This window comes from Falco punctatus, assembly GCF_963210335.1.
Source record: "Falco punctatus genome assembly, chromosome: 1".
In the NCBI taxonomy this organism is placed as follows: Eukaryota; Metazoa; Chordata; class Aves; order Falconiformes; family Falconidae; genus Falco; species Falco punctatus.
In genome coordinates, this window is record NC_137580.1 from 110,761,731 (window position 1) to 110,780,653 (window position 18,923).

General features: G+C 49.9%; 2 protein-coding genes and 1 long non-coding RNA gene across 5 annotated transcripts in view; all 3 read left to right on the forward strand.

Moving 5' to 3' along the window:
- DHRS11 (dehydrogenase/reductase 11) overlaps nt 1–8,342 on the forward strand; it is a 31,233-nt gene extending 22,891 nt beyond the window's left edge. Inside the window, exons 3-7 of one of the 2 annotated variants that reach the window (XR_013927654.1) lie at nt 2,094–2,188; nt 2,631–2,760; nt 3,427–3,541; nt 4,197–4,262; nt 5,243–8,342. Coding sequence is in view for 1 of the 2 variants with exons in the window: in XM_080384397.1 (XP_080240523.1) it covers nt 2,094–2,188; nt 2,631–2,760; nt 3,449–3,541; nt 4,197–4,262; nt 5,243–5,284 (426 nt within the window). In the remaining variant the exon portion in view is untranslated. The remainder of the gene's footprint in view (nt 1–2,093; nt 2,189–2,630; nt 2,761–3,426; nt 3,542–4,196; nt 4,263–5,242) is intronic. The other variant, XM_080384397.1, reaches the window with a different exon arrangement.
- A 91-nt stretch (nt 8,343–8,433) lies between these two features.
- On the forward strand, nt 8,434–18,713 carry MRM1 (mitochondrial rRNA methyltransferase 1). 2 transcript variants are annotated; one of them, XM_080384088.1, is made up of 5 exons: nt 8,434–11,096; nt 11,538–11,631; nt 13,516–13,636; nt 17,693–17,812; nt 17,949–18,713. In XM_080384088.1, exons 1-5 carry the CDS (start codon nt 10,306–10,308, stop codon nt 17,996–17,998), a joined length of 1,176 nt encoding a protein of 391 aa, XP_080240214.1. In that variant the 5' UTR covers nt 8,434–10,305; the 3' UTR covers nt 17,999–18,713. The 2 variants fall into 2 exon arrangements, with proteins under 2 accessions (XP_080240214.1, XP_080240215.1); XM_080384089.1 differs by lacking the exon at nt 17,949–18,713 and having other exon boundaries at nt 17,677–17,814.
- Nucleotides 11,639–13,394, forward strand: LOC308062780. Its single transcript, XR_013927679.1, has 2 exons — nt 11,639–12,114; nt 12,223–13,394. It is a non-coding gene; the product is annotated as an uncharacterized lncRNA (long non-coding RNA).
- Nucleotides 18,714–18,923: the final 210 nt, after the last annotated feature.

Below are 18,923 nucleotides of genomic sequence, written 5' to 3' on the forward strand. Positions count from 1 at the left end.
GCTTTGCCAGTAGTTGTCAAAATGTTGTGAGTCTACCCACGCAAGGAAGCATTGCTCAGTGTGACTCACGGCGTTGGAGCTGGGTCTCAGGCTTCAGGCTGATGTTACCCTCTAGTGGCCTAAGGAGAAGGAGTGGAATCGGGGAGCTACCGCACCAAAGATGCGGTGCCTGGTGGGTTCAGGGTCTCCTGGGGCAGGGAGGAAAGCAGGTGTGTTGCTTATCATGAAGGCTTCTTATACTACCAGTTGCCCAGATCTGTATCTGAAAGGACTGGCTCCTCACTCGGTTGGTACATCAGACTGGAGCAGGTTACTCCTGCTTTCCTTGCCCACCTTACTGTGAAATCCAAAAGCCTTCAGATGCCCTGCCTGCTCTGGGCTTCGCTCCAGTGCTGAGGTGCCACTTCTGCTGACATGTCTGCTAACTTTCTTCCTTGCGCAGCCAAGGTAAATCTTCAACCGGGCGCCAGGGAATTTATCTCTGTAGTTCCAGGTATGATGACTGAGATACCTGGCAGTGACTGTGTGCTTAACCAAAGTGCACTTGGATGAGGATGAGGACTCTACTTTGTTGTGTTGCCTGGGTACTCCCAAGATCAGATAAGCATGCTATTTATCTGTTGCCAAGACAAAAACTCACAAGCACGGCCTCTAGTAATGAATAGGAAATAAGGACCAAGACAAAAGCAGTGACCAGAAGATCCTTCAGCTGACCCCGCTCATCTTTTGTGCACTGCACAGTAATTGCATCTCTCAAATCCATCCTTCTCTGCCTCTTAACTTTCTGGTCTCCAAATTAACGTTCCTGTCTTGCATGTCCTTCTGTGCTAGCAAGTCCTAGTTAGCCTGCCCCATTCTTGTTTATAAGTTTCACAGCGATGATATATCCCTTGCTCGCTGCCCACATGGCCTTGTTCCTGCTTCTCCTCCCGTTTATTGCACCTGACTTCTGATTCATCAGAAATTTCATTCTTCCTGGATATTTAGTTCACAGGGGTGCTTTTAGACCTGTCTGGCCTGCTCATTTCGTTAGCAAAGTGACATGCCATTAGGTAGGACCTGCCAGTGTGTCCTGCCTTGGAATGGCTGCAGCCTTTCTAGAGGGCTTTAGCAAATGCTTTCTACCTTTCAGCCACCTTTCTAAATCTAAACCACCATAAACTTCAGCAATTAACACTGCTGCTGAGCTGGCTTGCTCATCAATCTTGCACATACCTCTGGGTGCTGTGTATTCCAGCTGGGGGAATTTCCATGTCTCTCTCTTCCTGGAAACTTTGACTCTGTGCTTTATGGTCAGCAAATGCTGAAGGCATCTGTGCGTTAATGGTGGCACATTGCAGGGGTGATATGACCGAGTTCAACCAAGCCACGGTGTGCTGGGGAGCGCTGGTCCAAAGAGCAAGAGCCTGGAAAGCTCTGCATCCTGTGCTATAGGACTGGATAAATCGCGGTGTCCTTTCTTCCTTGGCTTACCCACTTAGAGCTGAGGGAGATGCCAGCAGGCAGTGTGACAGGTCGGTGGCTTTCATATCTGCAGGGTTACTTGCCCACTCTGGCCTTCCCCGTGGCACGATGTGATCTTTGGCTTTGTTTGTGCGGAGGAAGCTCTTTGCTGGCTGTGTGGTTTGCAGTGCCGCTGAGCACCTGGCGCTCTGACAGGCAATATCTGGGGATTTCCTTGTTAACTAGCTGACCTAATTACCTGCTGTTAGTGTCCTATCAGCTGCCCAAACACCAGTGTGCTCAGTGCTGTACAAAATAAACAACGCTGTCTGCTGGCAGCAGTGCTGGCTGTGGGGCGGTGGGTTTCTTCTCCCTTATTTCACACTCCAGCCTCACGTTTGCCCCTGGAACAATTCAGCCCATTTTTTCTGGCAGAGGCCGGGGCTGTCTCACAGAGCTGGGTATGTGTGGCAGGCGTGTGGCAGGCGTGTGGCAGGCGTGTGGCAGGCGTGTGGCAGGCGTGTATGTGCATTTCCCTCTGTTGGCCTGCGTGGGAATTGCCGTGGGTCACAGGCTGGAGGCAGAAGCTGCCAGGCAGGGTTGCTGGTCTTAAAGCCCAGGTCTCCTGGTCTTCTTTGCTCATCCCTCAGGTCAATGTGATGGCTGTAAGCATCTGCACCCGAGAGGCCTACCAGTCCATGAAAGAGAGGAACATCGATGACGGGCATATTATTAACATTAACAGGTACGTGAGGGGGGAATGTGGGATCAGCTACGTGGGCTTGCTCCTCCCTGCCTCCTAGAGAGGACTTAAGCAGTGGGCTGGTGGTGTCCAAGGAGAGATTTTCCAAGGATTGTGATGGTTGATTTTTTTCAAACCACTTTTTTTAACCTCTGCTGGTCTAAATGCAAGAAAGACCTAACCACAGAGAAAAGGATAATGCCAACCACTTGCGATGGTGCAAGTTTGAAGACTGAAGCTTCTTGACCAGCTCCAGAAGACAGCCGGGTCCAGAGGAGCCTCTGGTGGTGTGAGTTTCCTGCAGGAGAGGGGAATTCCTCACGTAGCCACCCCGTCAGCCTCTCCTTCTGTGTTTGTAACGCTGGTTTGAATATCCTGTTGGTTTCTTCTCAGGACCCGGCTTGCCTCCCACCTCTCAGCGCTTTCCTTTCTGCTCTCTCCTCAGCATGAACGGCCACAGCGTTGTGCCACAGTCGGTGGTACATTTTTACAGTGCCACCAAGTACGCGGTTACGGCTCTCACGGAGGGGCTGAGGCAGGAGCTCAGAGAAGCAAAGACTCATATACGAGCTACAGTGAGTACTGTGGGCTTCTTCCTCTCTCCTGCTTTGTGGGTGGTAGAGAGCTGGCCGGCTTTATGGGGCAGAGGTTTTCCCTTTGGGAAACAGGCAAGGAATTGCAAAAATAGTACTCAGCACCCTGGGGAACATGCGGGTCCTGTGCCCAGCTGCCCCTGGCCGCCTCCCTTTCCCAGGCAGAGGGAGACCTGGGGTACAGAAGGCATGGCAGCAGTGAGCTGCGTCAGGAAATAAACTTTTTGGGTACACAAAGTGGGGAGCTGCCGGTCAGGGAGCGAGGGGGGCTCATGGCAGCAGAGGGGGGTGGTCAGTGGGGCTGTTTGCTCTCATCCAGAGCTTGCATCTCTGGAGTGATGTATCCAGAAGTTAATTTGCATTACAAGCTTTTCTGTCATTTTCTCTGCTTCTCTGCCCCTTTGGAGCGTGAAGAGGGAAGTACCCGTCAGCAGTCCCCCAGAGGTTCCTGCCACAATAATCATTAAGGCAAAGCCTGCTCACTTAAACTGTTCCCCTAGAAAAAGGGTGGGGAAGGAGGACAATAGAATGGAGGCTGTGTTTTTTTGGGCTTTTTCAGCACTAAAAAGTTTCTTTCTCCTTTTTTTTTTTTTTTCTTGCTTTTTTCTTGTCATTCTTTTACTGAAGGGGAATTACAAATCCTATTAGGATGTGCTCTGCTTTTTTCCAGTGTATATCTCCAGGACTGGTGGAAACGGGATTTGCTTTTAAACTTCATGATAATGACCCCGAGAGAGCTGCTGCAACCTATGAGAGCATTCGGGTAGGACAAAGAGAAATGGAAACGGAGGGAAGTGGCTCTGATTATAGTTCACGTCTCTTTCCTGGCGAACGGCACAAGGAACTAGTTCTGCAGAGTGCCCGGTGCCTTCCAGGATGAAATCAGCATCTCCCAAAGTCTCAGCACTCAAACCTCAGATTTTGCACTGATATTTACGCACAATACAGATTTTCATTTGGGTTCAGTTTCTGACTGCCTATATTTTTCCTTTTGTTTTGATGTTCCTGTAAATAAATCAGTCAGCTTTGACATTTTGCAGGCTATGACTTCTTTATTGAAGAGAAGATATAATAAGCAAACATGCCTGCACAAGAAGAAATGCGAGAGCATGTTGTCTTGCAGGTGGCTAGCGCAGGATTTCTTGTGCTTCTCTGGGAATTTTTGATAAGGATGGCAATGCCTGACCTGGCAGAATTACTGTGCCAGTAGTAAGATTGTTCGCAGCAAATGGTGAATTATCAGCACCAGACAAGTCCTTTGTTAAATTTTCAATGGATTATTTTTTTCCTGCTTGCTTGCATCTTTTTGACGTGCCCCAGTGACACTGTCGAAACTCATTATTGATGGTTAGGAAAGGAGTGATCTTGTGGTTAACTTTGAGGTGCCCTTTGACTGAGTCTCTTTCCTGTCTTTCCAGTGTCTCAAAGCTGAAGATATGGCTAACGCTGTCATATATGTCCTCAGTGCCCCACCTCATGTACAGGTAGGCTGTGGCTGGGCTGGAGGACTCTGCTGGGGCAGGGCTGAAGGCGGAGAGGGTAACTGCTGCCCTGACATTTGCTAATCAGGGTTGCAGCCACCATATCAGCTGTGTGCTTCGAGGAGCCTGGGCTGGGGATTAGCAGTGAGCACATTTGTTTACACTTCCCTTATGGTAGCTATGGGATGGCACTGCTCGGGCTGCTCACAGCCCTGCGGATCCAGCAAGGGCTGCTTGGACCCCGGAGAAGGGCTGCGCAAGGCAGGGGGAACAGGAGGGATATGGGCATGTTCTGCCCCTTTGGATGGATTTGCTGATAGTTTTGCAGCTGGGTTGGGTTCTGCCAGTTACTAAATGATGTGTTGGGCCTGATCCTGCCAAGTGTTGTGCACCTCCCCAAAGGTGGCGTGAGATGCTCGCAGTGCCGGGAGGGACTTCCCTCCTGTGAAACAAGAAATAAGTGACCAGCTTTGAGCTGGAGCCAGGAGGAGGCAGGAGCAGTGTTGTAGTTTAATATGTGCAATGCAAAAGTTCCTGTTGCAAAAGCAAACTTTGATCGTGAGACGTTTAGCAGCCCCTGGCGTGAACTCTGCTCCTTGGAGCAAGACGTGGCCATCTTAACACTGGATCACTGACCTTCTTGTCCTAAGAAGATAAAAAGTCTTGCCTGTGGCTGGTCAAGCAGTGCTTCTGCTTGACCCTTTGTGAGCGGGACCAAAGACTTGAACCACGGGAGTTTGTAATCAGTGTCATCTTGTACCCTTTCTGTGCATATTTGTGCTTATATTCCATGCGCTAAAAGCAGAGCAGCTGCATTCACTTTTATTTCTTTCTAGTATCTCAGTTAAGCAGGCTCATTTCTAGTCACAGGAGCTTTCTTTGTGTGCAGCTTGCCACTGTAATGGTGCAGCATGGAAGTGCCCAGTGCAGGATTTAAAACGGACTTCAGCGCTCCAGTAAAATCCTGTGTTGGTCTCTTCTAGATTGGAGATATACAGATGAGGCCCACGGAGCAGATATCATAGCAAATGAAGAGGACCATGAGCAGCGCAGCGTATCCACTCCACTTCGAACCCTCTGGCAATCTAGGGTTTCGTCGGCTGGCTAGCAACGTTTTAATCAAGTACCAAGGATTGTGTTTGAAGAATTATTTTTCTCTCCCTCTCTCTGAGCTGGTGCTGGTGCTGAGCCAGTTTTAAAAAAAACATGGTAGTGGGTCTCTTTCTCCCCCACTCCTTTCTGAAACTGCTTAAAAGAGTAAAATGTATTTGAAACTAATGCAGGGAAGTGGTTTGTGGAAGATTGTTGTCTCCAGGCTGGTTTATTCTTCCTTTTGCTTTCTTTTCAAGGTTTGTTTGATCTTATTTGCTGATGCTGTGTCTGGACATAGGTGAAGTGGCACAAGATGTTTGCCAGCTGCAGTGTGCTTAGGGTTTGAGATTTACAGTGGATCTCATACATGAATCCATCTAATATTGGGGTTTATTTTCATCAGATTGATTACTGATGGTAATGATGCATGTGATATTTTCTGCTTCTTTCATACTCCGCTGCTCTAAACTCGGTGTAGAATCTCGCCCACCTCCCCACACCCTCCTTTCCCATTCACATGAATCACACCTGCCAAGTTTGAGGAAGTATAAATGTGTGTGCTTGCTATTTCTCTTTCTTTCTAGGTAGGTAGGTAAGTAGTTGGAGGAAAAGTACCTGCACTTCTGCAGGTTAGAATGATCATCTAAGTGGCATAGTTACAGTAAGAGTGAGTTGTTTGGTATTTTTAATAAAAACTAAATGTGTGCTGTCTTGTGATCACCTCTATCCTTGGTATCATCTCCCAGCACTCTTGATGTTTTTGTATGTGGTATTTGCATGCATTGACACTTTTTCTGGAAATAGTGGTTGGTCTTAGAAAGATGTATGATGCTGTTTAAATGCTTGGTGCTGACCAGTTGGAAATGTTGAAAGTTTGTTTATATGCAGAGATACAAACTTGGAGAGAGAGAGAGAGAGAGAAAGAGAGAGATTGAAGTGAACCATGCCGAAGCTATCCAAAATGAAAAGATGTTAGTAGGGGTGTTTGCCTACAAAGCAGCAGGTAAAAGGTCTGGTTCAGATCTCATATTAGTTCTGCGCTGGTGCTGCCCCATTGTTTTGCTCTGGATTTATTCTAACTTGAGGGAGAAGAGAATCAGCTGCAAAGCTGATATGTGCAGCACTGGAGACCGCTTGAGTTGTCTCGCAGTGTGGCAGAAAGACGTCTGTGTGTCGTCCAACTTGCTGCAGAGCTATGGAGCTGTTAATGTACGTGTTGCCTTAAGGTTGCAGACTCGCTCCTGCTGTGCTCTGGACTTTCTGTAGCATTTCAGAAGGCAAACATTGGTTTAGGTGGAGCAGGTATGGTCAGTTCTTCAGGGTGGAGGATTGGGAGCCAGAGAAACTAGGGTTGGATTGTTTAGCTTACACCATTTTATACCTCTGTGGGAGGTCACCTGTGTTACACCACCGTAAGGGAGACCAGAATTGGGCCACTATGTCAAGAGTTTCAACTCCCTGTATAGCCTTGGGCACATCACTTTACCTCTCTGTCTCAGTTTCCCCATCTGTAAAATGGGAATAATAATACTTACCTACCTCACAGGGGTGTTGTGAGGACTCACAAACTTTTGTAAAGCACTTTGGATATGAGAAGCGCTGTGTAAGTGCTGAGTGTTGATATGAAGTATTATTATTACTTAAATCTTGTGATACATAGAATTCCTTGTGCCAAAGGTAAGTGACTGTAGAAGGATACAAGGAGAAAACTGGTAAAAAGTTCCTTCGTAATGGAAAAACAAAGGCAATTTGCCCCTTTTTTTCCTCTTTATAAATACATGCTCACGGTGTGTTCTGTCCATTCCTCATCTGTCACCAGTTTCTACTGGCAAGTACACATAGCCTCATCTCTGGATTTGGCCTTTTAATTTACTCTGAGTGAAATTCATGCCCTTTAGGTGAAGGCTTGTGTGACGGTAACGCCATGCCCTCCTCCACCTTGCTGAGGTGGTGGCTTTGGGTGGGTTCTTTGCCCAGAGCTGGGTTTCACCCCCAGCATTGGGTTGGGTTAGATCGTGTCCTGCAAGGAGCAGCCAGTCCAGGTCTGCATGCAGCCAGCCATCCTCCCTGCAGCAGAGAAAGAGCCTGCGCCAGCTGGAAAAGTTCTTTGGTCTCTGTGCCACCATGATCCTCAATTCAGAGGCACTTGGCTAAGGAAGTTTCAAGCACTACTGTGCTTTTTTATCACGCCCCTATGATGTTCAGCTAGACTTGTTATGAAAACTGGTGTTTTCCACAGGGCGTCTTCTGCAGGAGCTTGCTGAAATTCAGCAGATGCGCTGTTGTTGTGCAGCGTGTGCCATCTTTTTAAGATGGTTGAACTAGGAGTTGGAGGCCAAAAAAAAGCATTGAGAAATTAGGAACTTTTGAGCAGAAAAACAAATGAGCAGGGATGTGGGTAGCACTGGTGAAATATATGAATAGGTGGCCGCAACTGTGTACAAAGTTAAGTAGATGTTGAAATGCACAGCTGAGGAGGGGCTTAACTTACCTTTCTGCTCTGTAAAAAGAGGCTTCGGAGAGAATTGCTTAAGATGTAGGGCCTTGAAAAAGGGCCAGTCTGGGTAAATTGCTCCCTGCAAATATAACCCGGCTGACCTGCAGCCCTGGAAGTTTGTGTTGGTTCTCCGCCCCATGCCCCCCCCCCCCCCCCCCCCCAACATTTGTAACCTTTGCAAGTCTATAAAATAACCTTGAAATGATATCCAGTATATTTTTCCATTTCAAATGTGTTTTTAGAGGATAATTCCTGCTGCCTGTTAACTTCCCATGTGAAACGCAGCCTGCGGAGGGGTTTGTTACGAGTTGTTTGGCTGCTCTGCCTTGCGTAACCTGGTGGCACCTTGAGCCACCTTCCTGGGATGAGATAGGATTGGCAGCACAATTCTGAGGCATTTAAAAACCCCAAATAAGAGGGTGAATTGTGTAATTTATCAGTAGGTTTCTAATTGTGAACTGTAAAATAAAGAATAAAAAGAGAGGCACACTGTGGTTCTTTTGTTGTGTATATTGTAGTTTTTGTGTAAAAACATCCTTTTTACTGTTCACAGCTAAACCTTTCTTTTATGAAGAGTTCAAACAGGAACATGTGATTTTGGTTCTTCATAAGAAAAACTGTAATTACTTTCTAGAGCAGAATAGTGCCCAGTTGTCTCACAGATGACCTGTGGAGGCTGGACTTGCTGGTCCTTGTTGGAAGGATGCTGCGTTCTACTGGGGTTCGCGGCAATCCCCAGGCAGGCTGCTGGGCATGGCTGGGTTTGACTAAGCTATGCAAGGGATGAGCTGCTGTTGCTATTCGGACTTGGATATTGAACTCTTTTCTCGTGCTTGCCTGGAAGCAAGGCAGAGTATTGTTGGCATAACTGAAGGCGGTTTTGTTTCCTAGTCCCCTTTCAGCTTGTCCAAGCACAGAGGCACATTGCTGAGCCCAAGTCTGTAGTCGGTGACAACGAAGTTTTTGCAAATGCCTATTGAATGGCTGAACTGGCTGCCATTGCTGGATTTGAGGCAGATATTTTGGATGCCTTGTAAATAGGTAGAGAGCATTTATAGAATTAAAACGATATTTGGGGTTTTTTTTTTCCTATTCTTGTGCTTTTTTTTCTGTTTGTCATACACGTTGTACCTATCATCCGTTGTGTTAAAACTGCTGTACCTGCACGTGTTTTCTGGCAGATTATGGGATCTTGGGTGAGTAGTCTCAGCTCTGATCTTTTTTGGGGAGGAACCACGGGCACAGTTGGCTCTGGCAAGCAGCAGGAAGGACGTGGTTTTACTTAAAATCTCTCAATCTGTACAAGCAATTTTGTGGTATTTTTGAGTCCAGATGTAACAATGCTTCAGATTAACCATATAGAAAAGGAATTGAAAAATTTCTGCTTCTCTCTGTAAAATCCTTTTGAAAGAGTACCACTGTGGTTTGTCCCCCATGGCCCGCACAGAGGGATAAACGCCTGGCAGCCCTAACACTATTGCTGTGAACGGCCTGGTTCCCTGCCTGCCCCTTGTCTACCCATTTATGAAATTAAAAGATGGAAATGGAGTATCAGGTAAGGAGAAGAGCGGTTTTGGTGTAAGGTGACAGGCTGGTGGCGAGGTGGGCCCAGGGCCTGCCCACTGCCGTGGGAGCCCTTTCTGCCCGTGTGTGGGGCAGCATGTCGCCTGGGTGGTGAAGAGGCTGGAATGGCTTTTTTTTTCTTTTTAAATATTAAGAATATCAGGGCTAGGCCAAGGCCAGGACTCTGCAGAGCGCTGGTGCTCCTGTTGCCGGGCTGGGTGGTGCCGGTTGTTTGGCCTGGGGCCTGTGGGATGCTGCCCCTCACCTCACCAAGGCTGGGATGCCCTAATGAAGCGGTTCCGATTTTCTGGTTAATTAAGGCCCTGTCAGTGCAGGCCACGGGGGTCGGCTCCCCTCAGGCTCGGGGCAGCACCAGCCCTGCCCTCGCCCCACGGGGTGACCCGGCTGGGCCTAAGGGTGAGGGGACCGCGCTGCCCGCCTGCCTCACGGCTGCGGGTCTGGCTGGGAGCTGGGGCCGCTGAGGGGCCGCGCTCTGTCAGGGGCCGGAGGGAGCGGCCGGGGCCCGGCTGCGCCCCCGCCCACCGCCAGGCGGCGCTGCCGGGCGGGGCGGGACATCCCCCGGCTGCTGCGGCCGCGTGCCCACCCGGAAGTGGTGCGGCGCGCGCGGGCGGTAGGGGCGGGGGCCGGGCTGACGCATGTCCGCCGCCACCGGCAGCCGCCGTGCAGGGGCGCCCCTCCGCCCGCCCCCTCGCGTGCCCGCCCCCTGCCGTCGCCCCCGTTTTGCGGCCGGGCTGCCTGTGGGGCCGAGCTCTGTGTCTTCCCCCCGGGCAGGGCCCCGTGCCCGCGGTGCGGTGCGGCGCCGCCTCCTGTCGGCTCCGCCGCGGCCCGAGGCCGCGCAGGCCCTGCCCCGCTGGAAAAGCCTTCGGGGCTCCGATGGAGCAGGTGCTGAAGCACAGCGCCCGGTGGGCCGCGGGGCTGCCCCTCGCCGTCTGCCGGCCGCGGTGGGCAGCGCTGAGGTGTTGCTCCACGCGGGAGCAGCCGTCCCCCCGGTCAGCGCCAGCCGCGGGTGGGCCTGAGGAGGGGCCGCCCCCCGGCGGGACAGGCCGGCCGCCCCCGCCAGCCCTCCCGGCGGTCTCCGGAGCGGCGGCTGGCTCCGGGGCCCCCCGCGTGGGCCGCCCGTGGCACAAGGCCGAGGAGCGAAGGGGTAGGCCCGCGGCAGCCAGCCGGGAGCGGTGGGGCTGGTCGGGGGGTGACTTCTCCAAGGCGAGGAGGAGGCTGAAGCAACAGCCTCTGTCCGTCGAGAGGACTAAAGGCTCAGAGATCTTATTCGGGATCGCGCCGTGTTCCCTGGCCCTCTCCCAGTCGAGGAGGGATCTGTTCAGGTTGTTCCTCAAGCAGAGCAGCGGCTCTCGGCGGCTCGTTATGAGCGAGTTTGTCCTTCAGGCCACGGCCCGGGGAGTCCCTGTGCACCACGTCACCAGGCGAGAGCTGGATGCTCTTTGCAGAGGTCGGGTCCACCAGGGCGTCTGTTTGGAGGCCACCCCTCGCCATTTCAAGAGTTTGGAGGAAGCTGAGAAGCCTGATTTGGGGGATGAAGAGAGTCCGAACCGACAGCTGATTTGGCTGGTGTTGGAGCAGATCAAGGATCCCATGAACCTGGGGGCACTGCTGCGCTCTGCGTACTTCTTGGGGGTGGACAGAGTGGTGGCAAGCCAGAGGAACAGGTACGAGGTTGGTTATCTGCACCTTAAGCTTTTTGCTTGCTTTTCCTGCTGGCTCCCAAAGAGGTTTCTAGCTTGCATTGCTCAATAGCTTCTTCAGAGGGCTGAACTTGGGCAGCTGCTGCTTTGCGTCGCGCTCCGCAGGGAGGCTGCAGGGATGTGGTGTTCCAGGCTAGTAAGGAGCCTCCCTGGGTACTTTCTGGTTTAACACATTTTGTGTTTCAGTTGCCCATCTGTGCACAAAACTGCTGTAACCTATTTCCTGCGCTAATTTCTGAGCCCTCCTATTCTCCATAGGAAAATGTATCTGTGTAGCAGCGATATCTTTAGTGGACTAGTTGGAATTGGGTTGCAGAGGCAGGAGAAGGAAACACAGAAATAAAAGTCTCCCGGATTTCTTTTTTTGCACTCATATGACGCTTTTCCTTTCTTTTTTCCTTGCAGCTGCCCTTTGACTCCAACAGTGAGCAAAGCTAGCTCTGGAACTATGGAAGTCTTCGATGTCTACAGCACAGATGATCTCCGGAGCTTTTTGAAGGTAGAATGATCCACGGTTTTTTTCCCCTTTCCTTTCAAGAAACCTCAATTATTGCATGTATTGAACAGAGAGGAGGTACAGGAAGAGGACTCCAGTGTCCTGTGCTCCCTCTCTGCAGTCCTGTTTGCTGCCGGTGGTCTGTGCTGTTGGACCACCGCTGACAGACATGCACCCCCAGTCCCATTCCATCGGGTGGGGGAACAGGTCTGAGTTGTGGGTCATTTTCTGGAAGGTGGCAGTAGCTGGGCAATACTTTATCTATCTCCCGTACTCAGGATGGAGCTCGCTAACATGGGGACCCGTGGGGACCCGAGGTAGCGCTGCTGCCCGCGGCAGCTCTTGCCTGGCATGTGGCAGAGGCAGCGTCCTGGGGCCCAAGCACATGATGGCAGTATTGGGCAGCCTTTGGAGCAGAGGAGAGAGGAGAAACCGGGGCTGGTGCGAGCTGCTGGAAATATTTTTACACTGTACTTGTGTGGTGAGGTGAGATAGGGCCCTTTGAAGAAACGCGCTGCAAAAGGAAGGGGAATGCACGTGGGAAAACGTGATTTAAACTGAAACAAACCCAGGGGTGTTGCTTTGAATTGGCAGAGTGTGTCAGCCCTGTGATAGCACCGTGTGATTGCCCTGACTCCTCATGGAGGTCCCCTGTGCCCTGGCTGGGCTAAGGACCATCTGAATATCGTGTGTGTGCAGAGCCAGGAGCTGCAGGTTCTCATCTGCTCTCCCCTGTTCATGTGGGATCCCCCAGACTGGGGGGAGCAGTGGAGTTGGAGGATTCAGCCCAAGGTGGGAGGGCAGAGGCTGCAGATCCTCAGGGAAGCAGAGGCACCCGGCCTGCGCTCCCAGGGTCACTGTGTGCCAGTGTCCCTTTGAGGAAGAGCTCGTCACAGTCTGGTGTGACCGCAAGAGGCCTCATGAGCAGAGGTAAGCCTGGGCTCTTCACTTGGTGCTAGAAAACCCTTGCCCATCTGTACAGTAGGTCTGTGGCAGGTGGAGCTCTGGATGATGGTGGAATGAAAGATACATAAAATACATTGATATCTAATTGAAACAGCTGGAAGAATCACTTTGTTACTGTAAAGCTTGAATTATTAACATTTTCAGCCATTGCAGCAGTTCATTTAATTGGACCCAGATTCACTGGCCTAACCCTTGGCATTGCCTGGCTGGTGTAAATTTGATATAACATAATGTAAAAAGTGCCAGTTTCACAGGAAATGAAGCTGGCAAGAAGCAGCGGCTCTTTTATTGTTAAAATGGATTTCCAAGACAAATAATTAAGGCTCTTTTTACTAGGGTGTGGAAGGGAAGGCTGGTTCTTTGATTATGTGAGGCACTGAGTGTTGAGTGCCCTGCCTTTTATATGAGCTGATTTTTGGCATCTGAGTTTGAAAATGTGCACTTGTGTTTGAAAACGTTACTGTGGGCTTCTGATGGCTGAGCCTGCACTTGAGAACTTCCACTGCGTTGCTCCATGGATTATCCTTATGCTAATTTGTTTAACGCTACTCTTTTTGTATGCTTTCCTGGCAAAAACCTTCCTAGAACTGTTGTATGGGCAAAAAAAAAGGCTTTTCAGTTGCTGTTTGTTTGCTTGCTGGACTAGAATAAAAAGCAGAAGGGAAATTACTTTTTTTTTCCTCCCCCCCCCCCCCTTAAATCAAGCTTTGTGTGCTGGTACAGGGAGGACTTTGGTGGTAAAAATTCAAGGGATGCCAAAAAACTAGAAAAGCCAGTTAACCTAACTGAAAATGTAAAAATCCCCCAACAAAACAAAACAAAAAACAAATTAAAAAATGGATGTTTGCATACATGACTTAATTTCTTTTTAAGCTTGAAAAGTAGGCAAGTTTTTAACACTTGTTCCCTTTCCCTTTCTAGGCTAAAACTGCAGAAGGCTGGGAAGTTGTGGGAACGGTCAGCAAGCCTGAGGAGGTGGAAAATGTTCCTGTCATCAGCTGTTTGGAATTCCGGTGGAATAAACCCATTATTATAGTAATAGGTATTTCAATTTAAAGAGCTTTGGGCTTGGTGGAGGTGCACATATGAGGGACTGATCAGGGGGATGTTTCACTCCAAAGCTAGTTGCAGGCCTGCTACATTACATCACAGTTTGGTCTGGACAGGACAAACTGAGCAAGAAGTATTAGAATGAGCTGGCTGCAAATGAAACCAGGAGCTGAGAAGCCTCCCAGTAGGAACTGCAAGGACAGGCCAGTTTGTGTAGGTGAACAGGGAGTTTAGTAGCTGCAGAGGGTCTAGGTGACAGTTTCCAGTGGCAGGACAGATCTGGGTCAGGGTAGCCAACAGTGTGTTTTTCTGTGTTGTGTTCTGGGGCGCTTTTAATCCTGTCCTGAAGAGCCCTGAACCTGGATTTTTTGTGTTGGCAAACCACAGACCTGAGTGAGACACCTAGAAGGAACGGGTTTGCGCTTGCTTGGCTGAGGCTGTAATGGTGAGCTGTGCCATGTCTTTGCTCTGTCTTGTTTCCTCTTAAAAAAACAGGAATATATCGCTGTGCTCAGGTCTGGAAAGAAGCATGAGGAGCTGTTGCTGGGGATGATCTGAACTCAAAGTTGGGCTTCGTGGCACAGAAACCACCACGGAGACCAGGCAGTGGCTGCTTTTGTATGCCTAGGAGAAGGCAGGAGCTGTTGGCTCCTGCAGTACCAGCTGGAGGAGTGGGTGTAACCTGCTCCCTGCCAGAGCTGTGCGCTGTCTGAGCAACGGGTGCCACTTTCCTGAGCACCTAGACTGGGCAATTCCTGCACAGCCCTCTGCTTCTGCCCCCTTTGTGCAGAGGATACTGGCAAAGAATGCTGTCTTTCGTAGGTAGAGTATGGGGCTGTGCAGCCTCCCAGAAGTGTGAAGTGAAGGGAGCAGTGCCATCTTGACAGCTAGAGAAAGAAATTCATCCAGGAGTGCTGCTCTAGGCACCCTTGTGTGGCCATGGTGTTGCCCCCCCCACTTTGTGTCACCTGGCAGACACGAGAGCTGGTTTGAGCTTTTACACTTGGAAGTAGTGTCATGCTGTAATCCTGCCCTGTGCTGCGGTTTTCTTGGCTCAGAAGACATTCCTTTAATTAAAATGTTTATTGAACTCCTAGAAATACTGACAAGACAACACCGCAAATCTGGCATCTCTACAAGATGTGTGGAGCTATATTATAAAGGGAGTAGGGAGGCTGGCAGTGCTGCTGATGGACCACAAAGAAATGCATCGCAGAAACAACGACAACACCAGGAGAAAGGAAGGGGGTGAAAGTGGCAGTGGTGTCGTTACCTTGAATTATGAGAGATTTCTCCAGGAAAAAGTCCAAATATCCTTTTGTCAAGGGAGATTGGAGGCTGATTGGTAGATGCATGAGGAGAGCTCCCGGACCTTGCAGCAGTAATGATTTCAACTCTCTGCTGAGCACTAACTCTTTGCTGAAAAGAAAATTGAACATTACAGTCGTCTGATGCTGAGGTTGTTTGAAGAAACGTCCTAGATCTGAATATGTAGTGTACCTGCAGCTACAGCGAGCAGCAGAGATAATTTAGCATGGTAGTGAGTTTCCTAGCATTGCACAGATTGTCTTGTAAGTTAAGCATTTGCAGACTTGAATTCACCCTCCTGGCATCTTCGCTGCCTTGGCAGGGAGTGATTTGGACAGTCCAGTTTAATGTTGTCTGCACTGGAGTCATTGCCAAAGGTGACAGGCAGGCTGGCTTCCCTGAAGACTGGGAGCCTTGTGCAAACAGGAACAGATTGGGAGCACTTAGATGGCTGAGTAAGAAGAGTTTCTGGGTAATTTGTTCTTTTTACTCCTTCGGTCTTTAGCTTGGGGTTTAAGGCTGTTCACGGAATTGTTGGTTTTATGGAGATGCTCGTTTTGCATATTTCTCTTGAGCTGCCAGCATGGATGCTTCTGCCTGGATTTGAATTTCTTGCACTGGAGCCTGCAGTTGTTAAGGTGCTGTAAATTGTAAATGGGGCAGGAAACCTGTTCTGTCATTTCAGCCAAGCTCTAACTCTGGTCTTTGAGGCCTGTCAGTGAGGGACAAAGCTAAGAGATGGAAGTCAGAAATCTGAAGTGGGAAATGTTTGGTTCACCAGTATAAAGTAGGATTTAATCTGATTCAGTCAGTGCTACCTCCCTCTTGTCACAGTGTGCAAGTCTTTCTGCCCTGAATTTATGGTTCCTAATTATTTTAAGCAGCCAGAGCCATAAAAAGCTTTGTAAAAGCTGGAAGCAAAATTGCTGCCTTTATTAGGAATCGTAAGACCCTTATCAGGGAGAGGAAAGGATTGCTCCAGGAGCTGTCACGCCTCTGGCAATAGCTGCTGTCCCAGTTGGAGAGTCCCATGAGAATGTGGTTTGAGAGGCTCAGGAGGCAAATATGACTGTTAGTTGTAAAACTTTTCTGTGTTGAATCAGGAAAAAGTAGGATTTAAAATATATATATATATATAATTTTTATTTTTAATTATTTCTTGAAGCATCCTTAGAGAGCCACAGTCTAGTGATGAAGAGGCAGGCTGGGCCTTGGGAGGCCTGGCTTCAATTCCTTGTGTCACTCGGGCTTCCCCCATGACCTTGGACAACTCACCCAGGCCTCGTCTGCACTGCTGGCTTACAGCAGAAGGAAAATAATGGTTAGGATGTGATTTTGGTTTTCTGAAGGTTCATTTACCCCAGCCAAAGGATATTTTTGCCTGTATGGCTTATTTCATGTGGGAAGGTGATGCAAGATGCATTACCCAAGGCATTCTTTTCCTTACCCGAAGTGCATCTTGCCAGTTAGATCAGAGCAGCAAAATATGAGACTGGGCTTCAGCTTCCAGCCTGTGAAATGGGATAAGAACACTTTGCTACCCTGTGCGGGCAGAGGGGTGTCATGCAGATCAGTGCTGAGGGACCTGCTGGGGAGGTGCTATACGTAGACAGTGGGGGAAGAATTTTGTGGCAACTCAACCCAGCAAGGAGCTCCTTATAGAGGCGTGAGTCTCCAGTGGCATAGGAAGTGCCTAAAAGCATCCTTTAAACTTCATGTCTCTAAATCTACGTGAGCTGAGCGAGGCCTTGGTGACAGCGCTGGTTAGGCAGACAGAGGCACGAAGCCCTGGCAGGCAGCGTGTGCCCCGGCAGTGCCGTCCCAGGATGAGTCTGGTGTTCAGCTGGGGTTGGGCTATGGCTGTGGCAGGGGATCGTGTGGCTTCCAGCATGCTCAGCCTGTTTTGTCAGAGGGTGAGCACGTCTTCAAAATGAGCTGACTGTTCCTGCAGCCGTGTAGCTGTCTGTGTAGCTCTAAATAATGAATGTGGAAGAATTCATTGGGGAGCCGAGTGGGCTGGGAGGTCTGTGGTCTTCTGCATTTTCACTTGTCTGCGCACAGGATTGTTTAAAGCCTCTCCCTTTCCATTTCCCTTTGTGACAGTGTGAGTCAAACAACTACTAATGACCTGGGATAGATTTCAACTCTGTTTCACCAGTGTATCAGCCCAAACATATCAGGGCTGTTGGATGGTTTAACAACTAATCAATTGAAGCCTCTGGTTAAACTGTCTGCATTCACAAGTTGCACCCAGATGGTGGTACTGTATGCTGAAAAGGCTGAACCCGTCACTATCAATAGGGATGTGGGGTCTGCTGGACCAGATCAGGCCTGTGGCCTCTCGTCTGCCTTGTCCCTCTGGCAGCAACCCGTGTACGTGGTCAGCCATCTGCAGGCACGGTGGCTGCGTGCAGAGGGGAGCTTTGCAGTCACATTACCAGGCTCTGTGCTTTACACTGTGCGTGCAGGCATGTTGCACAGGTATTTCTCAAAACCACTTCAGATACTTAAGAACAGGTCCAGGGAGGCTAGAGTGGGCCAGGAAGGGAAGGCAGGTATGGTGCCCATCTTGCCTCTGGTAGGTCTTGGCTGTTGCTGATGGGAGCAGGTGAAGTTTCTGGTGGACTTAGGGGCAAAGGTGTAGTTGCGATAGAGCATTAGCAGGAACTGTACTCGGGAGGGGGGAAAAGGGACGTGGCAGCAGCTGTGAGCTGACCTGAGTAGTGCCTTTCTTCTGCAGGTAGTGAAGGTGATGGGCTTTCCCTAGAGACGCAGCTCTTGTGCCATCGGATGCTGGCCATACCCCCTGGCAGAGTGCTTCACCCTGGGATCGAGTCACTGAATGTCTCTGTTGCTACTGGTAAGAACAGTTCTGAGCACGGAGGCATCATTGTCCAAATTTCTGTGTTTAAAAATCAAATATCCAGGCCCGCAGAATGATTTTCTTGTGGTTTAAAAAAGATTTTCTTTATTTAGTTAGTTTTACTTTCCTACAGGTATTCTCCTGCACTCCATCTGCAGCCAAAAGCTGAGGCATAGTGATTGAAAATGTTTTTTGTTTGGCGTGGGACGCTGCTCGGTGTTCCGTGGCTGTGCTCTGTTGGTGCGGATATGGAAGTGCTCTTTCCAGGGTCTTCGCCGTCACTGCAAGTTACGGGGGGTGTCCCGTTGCTGCGAGCTGTGTCTTGGCTGCTGCACGATACCACCAGAACCCTCCTGGCTTAATGCTGAAGTCAGACACCTGTGCGTACTGAGTGACACCTGCCACTGGCACCTGGGAGGAGCGGCTGTAAGGAAGGCAGACAAAGCTGGGTTTTCAAAGCAGCCAGCCGTGTGCTTCGTTCTTGCCGTTCCGTACTCACTGTGATGGCTGCGAGCTTCGTGCTTGTTGCACAGGGGACTTTGTGTGTCACCTGTGCTGTGGAGAGAATTTGGGCTGAGGGCAAGAGACAGTGCTGCTGCTGAGAGCAGCTGTGCCCACCCTGTGCCCCCTGCCCGAGCCCACCGCCCCCCTAGCAGCTGAGAGGGTGCCCGCGAGAGCCAGGTGTGATTTGGGACAACTTGGTAGCAATTTCTTCATGATGAGGCGGTTTCTCTGTTCAATATTGCTGCTTGAATGTCTGTAAACACACCAAGTTGTACTTGGTTGTAAAGCAGATCTGCAGTGCTGCCGAAAGATGGACACGAGCTGTTAGGAAACAGCTGTAGTGGGGATAAATGCAGCCCATTGAAATAAAGCCTCTGTAAAGATTGGTAGTAGACTTGAATCAATCCTTTTTGTGTCATATATAAATCCGGGGTGTGATTAGTGGAACAGAGCACTTCTTTCAGGTAGTAAGAGGAATCAGGAGCTTGTTCTCTTCTGGAGAAGTTTCCTTTCCATGGTGGGCCTGATCCTACTGGATGCTGAGCTGCCCCAGCTGCACCGTTCAGCTGATGGCATGGGGCTAGGGTGAGGGTGGCTTCGTTTG